General features: G+C 40.1%; 1 protein-coding gene across 1 annotated transcript in view; it reads left to right on the forward strand.

Annotated features, from left to right (window-relative positions):
- SYNE2 (spectrin repeat containing nuclear envelope protein 2) overlaps window positions 1–18,967 on the forward strand; it is a 165,381-nt gene that overhangs the window by 62,582 nt on the left and 83,832 nt on the right. The window contains 11 exon segments of the mRNA XM_032112608.1: window positions 265–480; window positions 850–1,115; window positions 1,887–2,043; window positions 4,706–4,861; window positions 6,884–7,024; window positions 7,347–7,529; window positions 8,036–8,173; window positions 9,815–10,000; window positions 11,000–11,122; window positions 12,692–12,874; window positions 16,591–16,716. Coding sequence (XP_031968499.1) covers window positions 265–480; window positions 850–1,115; window positions 1,887–2,043; window positions 4,706–4,861; window positions 6,884–7,024; window positions 7,347–7,529; window positions 8,036–8,173; window positions 9,815–10,000; window positions 11,000–11,122; window positions 12,692–12,874; window positions 16,591–16,716 — 1,875 coding nt within the window.

Below are 18,967 nucleotides of genomic sequence, written 5' to 3' on the forward strand. Positions count from 1 at the left end.
ATACATTTATATACTTGTTAAAAGACCAGGTGTAATAGACCATGTGAAATGAGTATATCTTACTGCTGTAGAAATCAAACATTTCATTTACCCCATCTTTCTCCACAGTCTTAGCCAAATGAATTCTCTTATCATGACCCTATTATACCAGCTCAGTGGAGCAATTGCCATTTTCCTGGAGGATCCTAATCATGTTACTGAATACTTCATTAATACTTCTGACTGTAGCATTTTACTTATTTATGTGGGTTTTTTTCCTCTAAGATTTTAGTCTCCAACATTGACTCTGCTGAAGAGGAGCTTGTGAAGCTGAGGCAGATCTCTGGAGAGCTCATGAGGTTATGCAGAGGAAGTGACAGGGCCCTGGCCAGGATTGTAGCAGTGCTGTGGGAAAACTGGCTGGGTTTGCTTGAGGCAGCCAAAGGACTGGAAATTACCTGTGAAGAACTAAAGCAGGAATGGAAATTCATCAATGAAGAGGTGAGTTGCTCAGCATCTGTAAGTTTGGGGGGGTAGGGATGGGGCTGTGAGTAAAATGGCCTCTAAAGGGCTGAGATCAGTGCAGGACATCATTTCCCACATGCTGCTCAGTTATCCCCACCCTTTCTTGAACGCAGAGTCAGAAATAGGGGGGGATATTTATTCAACCCTCTGAACCCAGAACAACTCTGCACAGGGTTATGAGCTTTGTTAAAGCAAACTCAGATGTTTTGTCACACTTCAGAGGTTCAAGTTCTGACTGTGTAATTCCCAATACTTAGTCACCCATGTGAGTAAATGAATAATGTAACTTAAGGTGGTGGAATAAAAGAGCAGTTTATCTCATGCCTTGCCTTGGTGTTTACTTAGCTGGAACGAGAAACAATAATTCTCGATAAGCTCCAGGAAGAACAGCCAGAAAGCCTTAAAGAGAAAGAAAAGGCCACCAGAGAGGAACTGGTGGAGTTACTAGATTTTGTGAACTCATTCGAAGAAAACATCAACCAGCAACAGCTCCTCTTACTCTTGCTTCTTCACCGGATAAGAAACATCCTGAATACACCTGAAAATGCTGAGGGAGAAGCTGCCCTTCCTGCCTTGTGTGAGATAAAGGCAATGCAAGAGCGCTGTAAAAAGTAAGTGGTGTGAGATTTCTGTTGAAGATATGAGCTAGGACTATTTACAAGCAGAGGATTTTAGTGGATATCAAAGAATATGTAAAAGCTGTAATGCAGTTAAAAAGACAATGAATGCTCTGCTGGGTCAGACCAATTCTCTATCTCAGCCATCTGCTGTCTCCAGTATGGGCATTGGGGGATATTATTTAGGGAGAGGACCTGAGCCTGGCCATATCATTTGTGGGCTGCAGTTTGTGTTCAAATGCAGTAGGAATCAAGGAACAATAGTCAGTTTTAGAGGTTCCAAGCTCTTGTGAATTTTGAGATCGTCCACTCTTAGGAAAATCAGACCTTGTGTCTTTTGCAACTTTTATCTTATTATGTGAGTGCCACTGTCTAAAATTCACTCCAAAGACTTTTTACAAATCTGGTAATTGTACTCACGCTTCTCCGGGTCTGCTTTGGACATGGGAATCTTTGTGAGCAACATATGCTCTGCCAGGATCTTCAGACTCTGAGAACTTGACCTCTGCTTGCTCTTTAAATATGCCTGCTATCTGATTTGGTCTACCAAATGTCCTTCTTTTAGCACTATCTGAAGATTCACTTTAAAGAAACTGAGATTATAAGTGACATAAACTCACAGATTTAATAACAGAAAAAAAAGATAAATTACAGACAGATGTGGTTCTGGATATCTACCTGTATAATATCTGTATTAAGCATGCTCTTTGCTCCTACTTGGTGTAGAATCTAAAGCAATGTATTCTTTCTGGTAATCTTCCATAGGTTGTACCAAAAGGCTCAAGACCATAAAGATTCTGTGAAAGCTGAGATTCAAGAGAGGAACAAGGTCACTGAAGAAATAAGTGCTGTGACAAATGCATTACAGAATGCTGCATCTGTGTTACTGCAGGATGCTGATGGAAAGGCAGAACAGCTGGAGGTTGGTAACAGCTCTGTTATTGTGACATTCAGAGTATCTCCTGGTTTATGCTGGTGCTTGAACTTGCTCCAGATAAAATTAATGGCAAAGTCTATGCACATTGACTTAAAGACAAAGAATCTGGCTCAGCAGAATACAACTGGCCCTGCCATGGTCTTGGTTTGTGTTTTTTTCCCCTCTGTGTGACTCAGGTAGCAGGCACGGAAGTATTTCCGGGTTGCAGAGAAATTCACAGCCAGCTGCATTCCTTTTAGGAAGGGCTGCTTAGTGTACACCCTGCATCCTTTCTCCTCTGCATACCTACCCAGCACAGCTTCAGATGTTCTGGATTTGATGTCCCACACTGGGGGTTAACCTGGTAAATGATTTTTAAAAATCAAGTTGTGATCAAGACCACAGTGTCCACCAGCAGCCACCAGCAGTCTACAGATTTCTGCATTTCTTGACTTTATGAAATACTGTTATTCCTAACAGTTCCTGAACTTATTTATTTATTATTTGAATTATATTCATTTCAAATTACTCCTATTGTGTTTATATTGCTATCATAATTTTTAAATCTTGATCAAAAATTGTTTTTAATTCTATTTAATCCAGTTATCTGTTAACTATAGAACTTCATAATTTATTTGTTTTAGCCTACTAAAGTGTAGTACAGATTTGGGCTCTCTTTGCTGAGTCTTGTATAAGAACTGGTTGGGTGTCCCCATCCTAGCACAGTTCTAGGAAAAATACAGCAGCCAAAGACCACGGTGGCAGATAGGGGTTTAGCTTGAAAGAGAAACGTTTATTACATGTTTAGGAAGTTCTGAAAACCCATGAGCTAGCATTATTGTGGTGAGACCTTGGATTTGTCTGAAAGGGCTGGTTTTCTGTTTAAAATTACTTAGAATTAGAATTTAGAGTTGTGTCTGCTTTTTTACTGAGTTCTTTGTATCCAGAAGGAAATTTTACTACTGCAGGTGCTTTTTGCCTGCTCTTTTCCCTCACATCCAAACTTTGCTACTCTGAGCTCCTAAATTTCACCCAAAAGTGAGTTTTCACATTGTTCCTTTTTCTGATAGCAATGGCACAAGCAAATGTTAGCAGCAATTCCATCAAGTGATTTCTTTTTAGCAGTATGTCACAGCAGGCCTGTTCCTTTTGAGAGGATTGAGCTGAAAGGATTGAAGAATTCATTAATTTTACGTAGTCCAGACACCAGTGAGCCAAAATCTGCAGGGCAGTTTCATCCCTTACTTCCAAAGAAAATCTAGTTCATATGAAATCTATAGCATTTGTCAGGACTCCATTGCAGCTATTGAGTGGAAATACCTATTACACTTTGAGATGACAAACCTGATTTAGCTGGGTGACAAAAGTTTTAATTCACCCACACAGATGAAAAGGGGAAGTGTTACTATCTTGTCCCTTAGGAAAAAAAATGGGACAGTTTTGACAGGCATCTGCTTTCCAGCTAAATAATCTGAAATATGGACATGCAGTAATACACAGAAACCAGTTTGTAGAGACATCTTTGTTTTGGAGACGAGAGTTGTAAGTGATTCTTTCCAGTTCAAGTTAGGAAATCTGTGAACTCTCATAAATATTGGCACAATCTCAATTGGGCCATTTGACAGCAGCAGCCTTCTCCCTGAGAGAATGAGGCACACAGCTGTTTTGTGGGTTTGAGGGTTTTTTTTTTAATATCAGACCCAGTTGTTGTGGGATGACAGAAAATAAATCAATCTCAGTCTCTTACATATTTCTGTGTGGTGCATTTGTGTGAAGGAAAAGGTTCCCAAGTGAAGACTATGAATTAATGGATTACCATTGCTCCTGACTGAAAAAGCAAAGGCAGTCAATTTTAGTGGCTTTCATTGCCTGATAGGAGCTTTGGCTCCTTTTTCCCAATACCTTAAGTTAACATTTGAGTTTCTCAAACAGCTGAGCACCAGGGAAAGGAACCATAAGCCAGCAAACAGAACTTTCCAACCTGAAACTCTAGAAAACCTTCCAAACAAGTGGATTTCTTCATTCTTTCTGCAGGAGGACTTAGCTCGGATTTTATTTCTAGGCCACAGGCTGTAGACAGTTGTTCAAGCTTCTTTTATCTCAAAACCTACATTCTTCATGCAGAACTGGAAACTACTGTTTTGAGAGGAGCCTGCTGTGCTGCTCTGTATAATTGCCTGAAAGCAGACACTTCAGCCTGAAACCTGTTGCTTTTTGTGGCCTTTGTGTTGTTTATAATAATGAAGGGATGGACGTTGGCTATTAAACGTCTTTCAAAGGGAAAAATGCACTTTGGGCACAAGGGAGAGCACAAAGGTTAACATTTAATCACAGGAGTTCTTCAGATAGTCCCTTTGCTGTACCTGTCAATGAATATCAGTGCGTCACTTCCCCGACATGGAGCAGTATCAGGTTTAATTAATTCGTACAGATTGAAAAGCATCATGTGATTAAATGAGTCAGTATTTCTTAGTGTTTATCTGCTTGCAGAGGTAATCAAATTAAGTTTGGTATCACAAAAATAACTTTTCCAAACCATAATCATGGTAGGAAATACAAAATGTGTTATGTGTGTGTGTTCATATACGTATATATGTATTTGTGCATTTACACACATGCACTCACTAAGAACTGGGTAAAACTGCTGAAGTTATTCTTAATTCTGTAGGAGCTTCAGAGTGTGATTGGTAGAGAGAGTCAAGCTCTGGAGGATATCATGAAGAAACTTCGGACCAAGTATTCTGAAATGTACACAATAGTTCCTGCAGAGATCGAAACACAGCTGGAGGACTGCAAGAAAGTGTTGCAAGACCTAGAAGAGAAGGTAACTGTTGATGTGGTTTTCATATTTATCTATTTGCAATGTATAAATACAGCTGTATTTGATGAACATAGCTCTAAATTTCAACTTGAAACGTTGATTATTTTTGTTTGCATTTTCTTCTCAGTGAAAATTGATGTGTGAGGGAAGATTCATCATGTTAACTGTCTCCTTCTAGAATAACCTTACAGTGAACAGTGTGAATATAACATTTTTATTTTTTATTAAAAATGGACATGGCAGAACCTTTAGAAGTGAAGTTTTAATATGATATGGATGCTGTCTTCTATCCAATCTGATTCTTAAACTGGGAACGAGTAGTTGAAGTTGATTGGAAAGTTTCCATAGCTTGAATGAGAAAATATTTTCAAAACTGGGTTAAGAAAGGACTTTGAAACGGGATTTTTTTTTTTTTTTAATGTAATTTGGACACGTGACATGGTTCTTTTTACCACCCCTGAGGACATGGTCGCCTTCCTTTAAAATCAGGCAGGAAATTTAAATAACTGAATCCCATTGCATCAGGTTTTTTTTGCAGTATTTTCTATCTACAAGGGATATAAGCAGTTAGCTGAAAGCAAAATAGGGGAAAATGAAGTAATACTCTTAGTTTGGGATCCAATTTTTAGCCTGGTACAATTACCATCATTGTTACTCATTTGTGTTATTTTAAAAATGAAAAAAAAACCTTTTCAGTTCTCATATTCCAGAAATAATAATGTTTAATGTTAATTTTAAAGTTAAAGCTCTGCTAACTTGATAAAACTTGAAAGTTTAATAAAACAGTTTTGAAATGCAGTTACTTTTTAGTGTCTATCAAATTATTCCTTCATTTTATCTTACATAAAATATTTAGCACATGTTAACTAAAGCTTGTGAGTTTTAATTTGGTTAACTTTATAGTTTCTGTTTCAAAATGGGACTAGTCTTTTCAGAAGCAACAACTGGGAAGAGAGAAGGAAAGCAAAACAGTATGCTTTGAGCTTTTGTGGTTGTTTACTGTTTCTTTTACCAAGATAAAAGGTTATCCCAAAGCACACATTACCTGTTGGAGTGAAAGAACTGGTTCTGAAATGAGTAGATAATTAATTCATTAACTGAAAATTATCTTAATTCCTCATCCCACAACAAGGATGAAGTGTTACAGTACTAGGAGATTCAAACTAAAACAACTACTAAATTAAAAATCTTTTGCATCAAGGCAGCATAAAACTATTCAGTGTGCATTTGCCCCCTAAATCCTAGGGCTGCAGCACACGAAGAATTTAGCAATTTCCTGGTGCTTGGCCAACCCTAGCAGCCAGCGGAGCTGTAAGAAAAGATGTCACTTTTGGGCAAGATCAAGGATTTTCTCCCTCCCTGCACTTTATTTAGTCCTTTGTAACCTGGTAGCTTACGGTGTGTTGCTCAGTCCTATGCTCAGGCAATTACTCAACTTCAGCTTTGAGAGTTTTTCTTTCTACATGGAAAATCAGGCCCCCCCAGTGCACCAGTTTTTCATTTCTATGGAGTCCTGCAGAGTGAAATTAAGTTCCTCAGAGCTTTTTATTTTAGTGATAAATCTCCAAGTTTATATTGAGAAATTTGCTGTGCAATGATGCACTTTGATATTCCCTTGTTTGTTACATGGAAGTCACAGCTGTCAGCTGAGACATAAAGGTGTCATTCTGGGTTTCTCACAGCATAAATCCAAGTGTGACCCTTCCCACTATGCAGCATGAGCAGCCTCTGTTGCAGATCAGGGTGAAGCAAAGCACCCAGGGAGTGGCAGTGCCTCAGGGCTTGTTTCCTCAGGGATTGCCTTTCCGAGCCAGGCTTTTTTAATGAGAGCAAATTAGTGAACAACATGTAGATGTTGAACTTGCTCACATTAGTGCTTCTCCCTTCAAATGTAGTTCCATTCTGGTGTTTTGAAGTGACTTGTCAAGAGAAACGGAAAAGAATTTTAATATTTTTGGTAAAGTGGTGCACAGAAACAAGCAGATCTTTGTAATCGCCCCTACTGTTTTCTCTTTGCTCTGGCAGGTTAGCTCTGAAATCTTGCAGAACTCTCCTCAGTATGTGCTGAAAAGAAAAGCAGAAACTATTAACAATGGCCTTCAAGCTATTGAAAAGATGTTACAACAGAGGAGTGAAAACATTGCAAAAGCCAAAGAAGTTCAGAAGGTAATCTTGCAAAAAAAAATTTTGTGGGTGTTAAGAGATTTTTGGTTGTTTCTACAGAGCCTTGTTCAGCATAAAGTGGTCTTCCATTCATTTTATGTCTGTAAAAGGAGAAGTACAAGCAAGCATTTAGCTGGTGAATATGTATTAATTCTTTCTCACAGGAAAATCCATGCTTTTTTCAACTGTGAATCACACCAGTAGATGCAAAGTGTTCTCATCGTATCAGTTCTGAAACCTTTGCAATTCCACATATCCCACGTGAAGAGCTGCTGTTACCTTTGAGCCTGACCTTATATGTCATTTCCCTTCTCTCCACATGCAGCAAATTTGGGATATGCTGGACCTTTGGCATTACAAACTCAACGAGCTGGATGCAGAGGTGCAGGATATAGTGGAGCAGAATTCCTGCCATGCACAGGAGTTGATGGATATCCTGGTGGCCCCCTTGCAGCAGTACCAGCAGGTCTCACAGCGTGCTGAGCGCAGAACTGCCATTCTCAACAAGGTAGGTCCAAATGGAACTGTTTTTTTACCAATCCTATAAAAAAACCAGAGTGAAGGCTTTGCATGAAACATCATCAGAGGCTGTCAAATGAGTAGAGTCACAAGCCTGCTGTGGTAAGGCTTATTGTAGGTGGGCTACCCCAAAGGGCTGGCTCAAACCATGGCTGAGGGGCTCATGTGGGGAATGCTTGCCCCTGGGTGGGTGTTGAGATGGTTCTCTCAGACTCTGCTAATGGGCTGTCTATTAAAGTACCATTGCCATGTAACTTGTAACAATGCTCCCATAAAATGTAAGCATGCAAGCACCAAAATTACCTTTGATGAGAGGGGATAGCCTGAAATCATGAAGCCATTTCAGAAAAATGGTTTTTATTTCACCATGCTGATTTAACTGACCATGATGCAAATGCATCCTGATTTCTTTTAATCTTGTCCACAGATGTATTTATCCTATACAGTGAACAGCAATTCACTTGTGACTTGCTGTAAAATCCTGTTATTTCCTAGGCTACCAACAAGATGGAAGAATATGAGGAGCACTTGAAGAATGTGAAAGATTGGATAGAAAGCACCAATGGTTTGCTGAGAGCAGATGCTCAGCACGACTCTGCAAAAAGCTTACGCAAGCATACTGATGAGCTCCAGGTAAGAGCTGATGCAGATAAATGGTCCTGTTAGCACTAGTTGCTCTGCACAGATGCAGTTTTCCATTCTTAATTGTTACTGACTGTACTAGTTTGGAAACAAACCAGTGGGAGGCACCAAGTCAGAATAACAATTTAATGGAAATTAAAGAAAAGGAAGAAAAAAAGTAAAGGAAAACACTGTCAAACTGACAGAGTCAAGGTACAACCTGACACCCTGTTAGGCACGGTGGTGGTAGCAGTCTGGTAGAATGGTGGCTGCAGTCCTCTGAAGCAGTGATCCTGTAGTAAAAGAATCTGCTCTTCCTCAGGAAGTCCAACGGTGGCTGTATAGCTCCTGTCCTCTGGAAATCCAGTGGGAAGGGTTGGCTCTGGTGGTCAGAGTCCCAGATTATATCCACGATGGGATGCTTGGTTCCTCCCTCTGGGTGGAGCATCTCACAATGGGGTAATGAGTCATGAGGCCAAGTGTTGATTAGGCTCATTAACAGAAGATAGTCCGGAGGGAGTTATCTCTGAGTCATGGGGCAGGACAATGATGGGCCATTAACAGAAAGATAGTCTGGGGGGAGGAGGCAAGGAAACACTGCCCCACCTGATTTCAACAGCTCCTGAGGATGGCAATAGAATACACTGCAACCCAGGACACTGACATAAATAACTTACCATTTTCAGTAAACCTCCTTTAAGTGAAAAATAGTTATAGTTGACACTCATGAAATACAGATGCTTTTTGGTGTTGGACATACCTATCTTGTGCAAGTGCTGAACTGTTGTACATCTTCCAAAAATGTGTGATTGTCTTCTGTAACCCTGCTGAGTAGCTATGGTCAGTTTTTACTGCCTGCATATATAGGATTCTTTCTGTATTGTATGTGAGCCAAAAAGGCAAAGTGCTGTTTTTTTGATGTCTGTGTGCTAGATGGAAACTTTGAAGTGAGTTGTGGTTTGGAAGGCTGTGCTCACTGTTCCTTGAAGGGAATTCTGATTGGTAATTTCAAAAATCGAATGTTTGTAATATTACAGGGAAGATCAGGGCCAGTGCCAAACAAAAAAATTCTGGCAATTTTGTACTTAAAAATCGAGTTTTCTGTACATCCACTCCTTGGCTTAGACCAAGTGAGAAAGCTGGTGTTCTAAACATATATTTTTGTAGTAAGATTAGTAAGAGTTCTTGACAGGAAGTAGCTGCCCATTCTGGGCTGATAGTTACAAAAGCATGTAGCCACAGTAGGGAGACTGGGATTTCCAAAACCCATGAACATTTTTTTGTGGCAAAAGCTTATTGTCTCCTGTGTTTGTGAATTGGAATGTTTTGTGTGTTCTGGGCTGTGAAAGGAGTGGATTTGGAAATGCACCCAGGGCTTGCATTAGAGTGGAAACATGCATTCAGTCCTTTCCTTCACACACCACCCAGACAAATGGATCACATGCATTTCTTGCAGCCTTTGCTGTTCTTCATTCTGGTGTTCACTGCAGTTAATCCGAAAGCTGAACCAGTTCATGGCAGGGGAAGAAACGTCACATCATGCACAACTAGCCTGATATTTTCTGGAACATTTTGTTCCTTCTAATCCTTACCTCTATGTAACTTTAATGTTCAGCAGTGATGTATCAAACTAAGCTCTTACTTTGTCTCCAGATGGCTTTGGAAGACTTGGAGCAAAAGCAAAATCTCCTGCATGGTATCTTCATGGAGCTGGAGGAGCTGACACCCATCTTTGAAACAGACAGTGTAATGCAACAGCTGAACGAAATAGATGTTCAAGTAGCAACTTTACAGCAGGAGATAGCAGAGGTTCTTCCACAAATCCTGCATGTGGCTGATGTAAGTCTGGGTGACCCATAACTGCTTTTAATGAGAGCTTCATCATGTGTTAGGAAATACAGGTTATATCACCTGCACGGAAAACAGGGTTTAGTGCTGGTTTTTGTAGGTGTGCCAAATGAGGAAATTAACTGTTTGGAAACAAACCATCAGAAGGCATTTGGTAACTAAGCTGTGAAGTTCAGGATTAGCACAGGATGTAGGAGGAAAGGCTGGGAGCCTGGGTTGGTGCAGCCTAGAAAAGCTTGGGGGTGAGAGGTTGATATTGCTGCTGTTTTCTGCTACATGATGGGAGACTACAGACAGAACTGGGCCAGGCTCTTCTTGGGATGTGCAGCAAAAAGATAAGCAGTAAGAGATCTCAAGTGTAACAAAGGAAATTACATCTACATAGTAGGAAGGATTTTAATTTTTTTTTTTTTGCAGTGAGATTGGTCAAACACTAGATCAGGGGCTCCAAGCAGGGTTAATATCCCCAGCTCAAGAGATACCCAAATCTCAGTAGGATCAGACCCCAAGTGCCCTGCTTTGATGGGTGCCAGAGATCTTTCAAGGTCCCTTCCAGCCTATTCTACCCTGTGACTGTCTCTGGGAGTTCACAAACAGCTGTATGTGGATTCCTTTTCCATCTGATGTAAATCTTTTCCTATTGGAAGCTGCAACAGTATGATTATAGCACTTGCCTATGCTGATTACTCTCACCACTGGAAAACTGTCTTCTTACCACTAGTAATTTAGAATGTGAATTTTCAAGGATATTTCAGTTCTGTATTCAGGGTTTAAAACAGACCAGATGATCTTAAATACTTAATTCCTTTAGAAGTTATGACTATACGTAATTTATAATAACTGGCCTTTTGATTGATAGCATTCTTTAACATATTCTGGCTGTGCTGTAGTCATTTTTCAGTATTTCTTTTTAAAGTGAAAAGACAGAACTGCAAGTTGGCTTTGGTGTTTGGGCTATCTACAAATACTCCCTTTGTTCCCAAAATCTAGGAATTGGATGCCATTGAATCTCATGTGAAAGTGTTTGAGAAGGATGTTGCAGAAATGAAGACAATCTTGTCATCAGAAGATCTGTTAGAATTTTCTCCTAAAGACCAACTTAAGCATGGACAGGTCTGTGGAAACTCCTATTTAGGCTTTCTTTTTTTCCTGATCAGTGTAAACCCTGAGGTGAGACTGTTGAGAGACCCTTTCAAGAAGCACAGTCATGGTTTGAACACACACTTGAAATTAAAGCACTATTGAGAACATGCCCACAGAGAACTTGACTGTGTAACTTAAACTCATGTCGGGCATAGCTGCCCCATTTGAGGATCTCCATTTTTTGGGAAGTTTGTGGCCTGATTTTCAAGAGATGTTTGCTGCACACCACTCTACTTGGCACCAAACTGAAATCTGAAGTTAAAAAATTTGGCCTTATTTTTCCAAAAATGGAGGCAAATTTTAGCAGATGATCCTTTTATTTCACACCACATGCAGTCCACAGTGTTATCTGCCTAAAATACAAAAATCATGGGTTCAGATTCAGGTGAGGAATAAAAATACCATCATATCTTTCATAGCAGTGTAACTCTCATAATAAAGCTGTGCAGCTTGGTTATCCAGAGAACAATTTTGTGGTAACTACATTACATGGAAAAACTGAAGTAATATTTCTTCAAGAAAATAATGTTCACATATCTCCTTACTGTAAATCAAAGCCTGGATAGTACAAAAATTCCTGATGCAGACTTCTTATGAATGAGAGAATAACCATCTCTGTTCCCACTGGGGCATTTCAAAACAAAATCTTCTTGAGAGGGAGTTCAACAAAGAAGTTAGTCATTAAAAACCCTACAGGTGGTTTGTATTTATATTACCTTTTTCTTCTGGAGTTTCCTGCTGAATGAGGTTCCAGTGGGATTTCATATTTCTTCAGGAGAACCGAGAAGTTATGAGTTGCTATTGCCATTCTGTCTTTCATAAATTGATCACTGAGTCTTCCATAAAACACGTATTGTGCTATGAAAGGGCACACTTCTGTTCTTCCCAAAATGATCAAGGTGGTTGTAAACTGGGCATTCACTCAAAGTATTGTGATATGAAATGCTGTCCTTGACAGGAAAGCCGTCTTCAGGGGTTTCTGTTGACTTCATCTCAATTCATCATCTCATCTATGTTTATTAGGCTGCTTTTGGGACCATCATAAAATGACTGGTTTGCAGGACAAAAGACAAAAACCAGAATTTGCCTAGAGTGACGTCAAAGAATTTGCACCAGTTTTTAACTGTCTTCACTGCCAGTGATGTTCTGCTTTGAAATGAGCTGCTTAGTAAATAGCAACTAATCTGAATGTGACACTTTTTTGTCACTGTGCAAACTTTATGTATGTATATACAGAAAAACCAGAATTGTAAATATAAATTATATCTTTGTCTTGCTTTAAACAAACTCACCGTGGATTTTCATTTATTTTTCCCAAGATTCACAGAATCAGAGAATATTCTGAGTTGTAAGGGACCCACAGGGATCATAGAGTCCAACTCTTAAGTGAATGGCCCATATGGGGATTAAAATATTCTTCCTTCTTAAATGGGAAACTCACCAAAGACAGTTTTTGCTCATCATTAGTGTAGTATAAATTTATGGTGTTGATTTTTCTAACTCAGTATCACATCCATCATCTATCCTGTATCCCGACAGGTTATACTTGAGCATGTTGGTCCCATGCAGAAGACTATTGTTCATATACAGTCCTATGAAGATGCACTTCAGCTGCCAGGGTTGAAAATGCAACCTTTCTCAGTCTTCCAAAGAGCAAGACAACTCTTGAGAGAACTGAAGAAATTAGAAAAAATTACTAAGGAACAAAATGAGCTGCTGGAGGTAATTGATGGGGTTTTTTTTCTGACAGTCACCTGGACCACCTTTTTTTTAGAGAAATTTTGATCTTTAAACAATGTTGCTTTTGCAGCCAGTAGTTACACCTACTGTGTCTTCTGTGTAATGGGTTGGGGCTGTTTTTTGTTCTTCCTGTTTAATTTGATCCTGCAACAAAGCACACTGAAGTCTTGAAATGCATTTCAGTTTTCCAATTCAGTCACAGCTGACACCGTGTTGTAGAAGAAATGAAGGCTCAGGTGTCTCATGCCCCAGGTTTGCACTGGTGATGGAAGTCCAGTGTTAGTTGTAGGTGCTCACATCTGCAGCATTCAACTCCTTAAATTCACCTTGACCATGGAAATTCTTGTTGACAGCCATTAGGTGGAAATTGCTAACAGCAGAAGGTCTTTTACTGATCCAAGTCAGTGAGCCAGGAAAGTGGCCAATCCCTACAGCTGTGTCCTGGTTAATTCAGTGTTTTGAGGCAGGCCAGCATGTGACAGGGACCTTTGAGATGCTGTTGGCCAGGCTGGGTTTGGAAACAGAGGTGATACAGCAGCAGGAGAAGGCAGTGCTGATGGGTCAGTGAGTGTTAACTCGGGGACAGTGAGAGTTATGGAACAGCTCCAAACCTGCAGGAGTCTCTGTGCAGCACTTCACTGAGCAGAGTGGTTGTACCAGCTCAGGGAAGTTCCAATTCAGGGCCTGGTCGTGCTTCATTGCCCAGGCTGGAGGAAATCTGGAGCTTGGTAACGCAGGTTCCCACGTCAGCAGAGGAATGAAAGTTCTTGTTTGACCCATCCATTTCTTTGCAGGATGCTGACAGCGCCTAGAAAAGTGTTATGTTATCTTTGCTGATCTGGTTTTCCTAACGTGTTAGGGTACAGCAGAATGCTTTAAAACATCTAACTGGGCGTTTCAGAGGCCCGGCAGACACAAGTGACAGCTAAAACAGGAATGCCCATCTCTGATTTTCAGTTTGTGAAATTAAGAGCACCACACAAAGAGAAAAACTCGAGCATGCCACATGACTAGTGCATGCTTGGAGTTCAGAAAAAAGCAATGGCTATGTTAGAGGTGTATAATCCCTACAATCCTTTTTTTTTCTTTTTTTTTGGTCTATACAATTTCTTATGTCTGAAAAAATGGATGTGGTAAAATGTACCTTTTTTAGAGCTACCAGATGAAATAATGGAGAATATTCAAAACACTTTAAAAAATCAGAAACAGGGTGCTTTGAAATTATCAGTTGTTATCATGACACTTGTAACTGGTTTGTGTAGAGTATTAGGTCAAATTTTAGATTTTTCTCCTTTTTGTAAAGCTGTGACCTTTTTTTGCTCAGCATTTGCCTTTATCTTGTAGACACCCAACAATCTGCAGGTGAATGAAATTTCTTTGTGAGAAAACAGATTGGAAAAATTGCAATTCTTGACAGCTAGTGTATCAAAAGCTGTGCAAAAGAGATTTTCCAGTGCAGTTGAATGGGTTGAAAGCAGCAGTACTGCAATACAAGTCTAGCACCACCTAAGGTGTAACAAAAGATAAAGCCATTAAACTATGGCATTTTGAGTGCTGCATAAAAAATGTGGTAAGAATCCTGCTAGAGAGGAAAGCTAATGGCAGCCAAGCTTCATATATAAAAGTAAATACATTTTCCCCCCCCCAGGGATTAGTCTTTGGATGAGTTTGTCCATATTTAGCTATGGATAAGGCAATGGGATATTGCACCAGTAACTTTTGTGTAGTTAGTTGCATTGTAACACCTGAAACAGTAAATCAGAAACAAAGCCTGTAATAGGTATTGAAAGTGCTCTGGGCCAGGATTTTAGGTGCCTTAGTTCTTGGTTGAATGTTGCCCTCTGTTTTTTTATTATGGTCTGTTAAGTCCCACACCTAAATAACGTCATCAGGAAGAAGATTTGGAAGCCACATCTGCTTCTACTGGTTTTCTGTGCAAGAGAGTGGTATTATTTGCATATCTGATGCTTTCCTGACCTCATTTTCACTAAGCTCTTCCAAAACAAATACACTGTGGGTAGGTGGGCCTTTTCCATGGGCAGGTCTTCTAGTGTTACCACAATATGAAAAGTAAAGAGCAACTGTTAACCAGGAAATAACTCAAAAGAGAGGCAGCACTTGTAGGAAGAAGTTCAGTCCCACATATGTGGCATAATTTGGTATTTTGGATAAAGGATAAAATCAGATTTTCTTTTCCCTGAGTAGAAGGCAGAAACAAATTAATTATCTTCAGGTAAGTGACTGTATTCACATATTGGCCTATGACAGAAGACATTGGAGTCTGTATACGAAATATTCAGACTGTTTAGTTAGTCAAGGAAATTTGAGGTAGTACTCACTTAACTTATTACTAAACACTCCTATTCATATAGAATTGAAGGTATGGGTAAGCGAATCTTCCTTTTAGGAGATCTTCTTTTACTTTCTCATTGAAGCTGAGCATGAGAGGACCTATTCCTTTTTCTTGCCTCTTTAATTCTTTGCCTATGGCACTAAGATTATAGGCCACAATTTAATATCTTTCCTTTCAAATTGGCTTTCATTTTTTTAAGTGAGGAAAATAGTTTCTTCTAGGACCTGTGAGTAAAATAATGGTTATTTAGAGCCTTATTAGCCTGCATTTTCTTGAGAGGGAGTGCTGCTTGGAAGAAGTGACTGAAGAAATGGCACTGTTGCTATTCATGCAGGTGACACTCCTTGCTCTGGAAGGCAGAGTCTGTGAATACTTTGCAGTGAGATCTTTGACCTCTGGGGTCATTCAGGTGCTGCTCTCAGCAGAGTAGGATCAAGCCTGTTGACTTCATTGTTTCTTCATTACCTTTTGCAAGCACCTAAGGAACAGTCCTTTGATATTCTTTGGTTCTCAGCCTCTGGGTCCACAAACACAGCACCACCAAATGCTGTGCATATTCAATGTTTTCACAAAATATTCTAACTTGCAGATGTGACAATTTCTTAGTGATCTGAGACATTATGACAGGCTATGACTGACAGATATGAGTGTGTGGGGAGATTGCCCGTTTCTGCATGAACAGTAAAGCCTGGGCGGGGGGGGGGTGATGAGATTTTACTGTCACTGTCAAGTGAAAGTGAATTTGGCTGTTTATAAATATAATTATGTTTTCCTATAAGCCATGTAAGCAGAAGAAGTTCACAATGTGGGAATGCTTATCATTTTTGTTGGAAGTATTCAAATTGTCATTGTGGTTTGGGTTATCCTCTGAGCTGCAGTGTTTGCCTGGTGTACAAGCACAGCTCATTTTTGGTCAGTGCAGAACTAGCTGGCAGTAAAGCCTTGAGCACTAGTAAAAACCAGTTAGGCTTCCTTATTTGATATCAAACCCTGTAATTTCTCTCTTTTTCAGAACCTTTTCTAAATTGTAATGAATGTGATGAAATCTGCTCCATTTCAACCTGATAGCCAAATTCACTGTTCCACTCTGGAGCTCCTAGACAGAATACTCCACCAGACTTCAACTTGTGGATAGAGCAGCTTGTTTGTCTTTAGCAAGTGAATAATAAACTTAGTGAGGGATGGAGTTGTGCAAAGTTAGCAGAACAAACACAGTTTCTCTTACACATAACTACAGATACAAAGGAGGCTTTAGTACTCTTCAGTTCAACTTTGTTTCCTTACTGACTTGTTTGTTTCTGTACTCCTTATTTCAAAATTATTTATGGAGATTGCTATTTTACAGGAGACTGTAGAGAAAACAGAAAAATGTGAGCAAGAAATTGAAAAGTTGAAACAACTCCTAAAGAACCATTTGGTTGAAATATCACATGAAGATCAACCACAGGCTCAGAAGACTCCTTGTCCAGAGGTGGGTTTCATTCTTTTCTCTCTCATGTGTGTTACTTGCCCTGACAAACACTAATCATGGTGATGCAGAGCACTGAGAAATACTGGTGTGCTTCCCTTCCCCACCACAGTCAAGCAGGCAATTGAATGCCATAGTGTGAGTGTGCAATTAATCACAATTAATACTACTTTGCAACTTGGGTGTATCTTTCATTATGTACTCCTTACTGATTTTGATGTGTCGTTTGTGCCTATATCAACTTGTAAGAAAAATTGAGGGCTGTTTTCATGACAGCTGATTTGGTGAAACAATAAGCAGCACTGAGAGCTTACCTGTGCTCAGCATCCTGCTAATTTCCCTGAGGTGACAGCTTGGGATAGTGCCTAAGGACAGAACTGAGTCCCTTTCTGATGGCTGGTCATGCTATGGTACTTTAGGGGATTCTGGTTGGGGTTAGATTCGTTAGACCCCCTTCCTTGTCCTGACTGCCACACTGTGTTTTCATCAACTGATAAGCATGTGTTGCTTTTCTCTCTGCAGTCAGATGCTTTCTGTAATGGATGAATTGATTTTTTTAATGCAAAATTAAGATGTGTTTTAAGCTCTGCAGAAGTCAGGAAATTACTAATTAAATGTAATAACTATTTATAAAGTGCCTCTGAAATGCTCAGTTTTTTCCAGTCAGTCACAGTAAAGTTAATACACTTACATTGTGCTTGCCTAATAACTATAATCACTCAGTAGGCTCCTAAGTACATAGCTGCTCTGCTGTCAGCTGGTTGGATGTTGGAGGCTTGATGTAGTACTCAGCATGACTCATTTCCTGATCCTTCCTTGTTTTTGTCTCTGAGTGTAGGATTTTCTGTTTAATAGTTCTTGTTTTAGCAGAAAACTTGGTAGTTACAGCATTGCATGAATAGGAGTGGGCAGTGGAATCTCCCGTCTTACTGAGGGATGTCAGAAAAAGAAGTGATTTTAAGAAAGGTTTGGTTTCTGAGGAGGCTATGGCTAATTAAGTTTGCAACAGAGTAGCTGGTAAATCTATGCTGGCAAGTCTCCTGCAGTGAAATAAATAGAAATACTGTTCCTAGTGGACATTGATAAAAACATGCCAAATTGTCACGAATGTCTGTTTCTTCATTTCAATGATGTTTTCTTGCCTCTACCTTTGGATGATTTTATCTTGTGGTTTTGAGGGTACAAAAGGAAGAAAGCATCATCAGAGCAGAGTTCCCATGTCCTTTGAAAATTTGCTAGAGTTCCTGCCTCCACCTTCCCTGTCATGCTGCCACCCTAGAGCTATTAACAGAAGCTGTAGTGGAGACAGAACCAGCAGGCTTGCTGCTTTCATCTGCCACAGATTATTACTTGCATAACATCCCTAATGACAGAGCATGATGTGGAGCCAGTGCTGTTCTCACTTCGAGCCTGGCATCAAAGCTTGCTGTGATCAACTGAGCCCAGTGTGCAAAGGGATATTTAGCCAGGTTTCAGTCTTCTGAGCAAGTAACAGTGCTTCAAAGGGCTTTAGCACTTCCAGTAATGAAGGGAATAGGCAATTCATTCCATGTCCTGTCTTACTCTGTTATTTGCTGGGATTTCTTGGTTCACCTGGAGGCTGGGTGGTAAGAAAAGCCCTGGGAGAAAACTCTTAAGGGCAGAACACTGGCTGGAGCAATAGTCATGGCCAGGAAGGAGACCAAGACATACGTGTTTCCCCCTTTGTTAGTGCAGTTACTTGGGTTATTGTTTGGTCTCTGCGGAACATTAAACATTTTCCTTGAGCTTTGTTGGGGTCCATTTCTCCCAGTATCACATTCAAAGACATGGGATAATTTTAGCCCTAACCACATCCCTAACACCCATCAAATGTTTTTTTTCCTTTAGGCCAGCTCAGCAAAGACTGAGCCCTGAACTACCCTCATTTTCTGTCTTTGCCCTCCTCAGGGCTTTCCCAAGTGTTGAGTGTCAGGCTTCCAGGGAAGGTAGTTGGAGGTAACATCACCTGCTCTGACACACATAGTAATGCAACCCATCTGCATTCCCTCTGTCCTGGAGGAAACTGGTATTCTCATGGATATGCAGGACCTAGTTAGAATTAGTTCCAGCCTGCCACATTTCCTTCCACACTACCAACTTCTGTATGACCAGTGGCAGCTGCTGTCGTGCACTGAATCTGTTGCTGTTGGTTTGCATGTACCTGGACATCTCCTGCAGTGACAATGGGGAACTGTCCCAAAGCCCAGAAAAAGGAAAAAGGGGAAATGGCCCC

Source organism: Corvus moneduloides, chromosome 6 (assembly GCF_009650955.1).
Source record: "Corvus moneduloides isolate bCorMon1 chromosome 6, bCorMon1.pri, whole genome shotgun sequence".
Classification (NCBI taxonomy): Eukaryota; Metazoa; Chordata; class Aves; order Passeriformes; family Corvidae; genus Corvus; species Corvus moneduloides.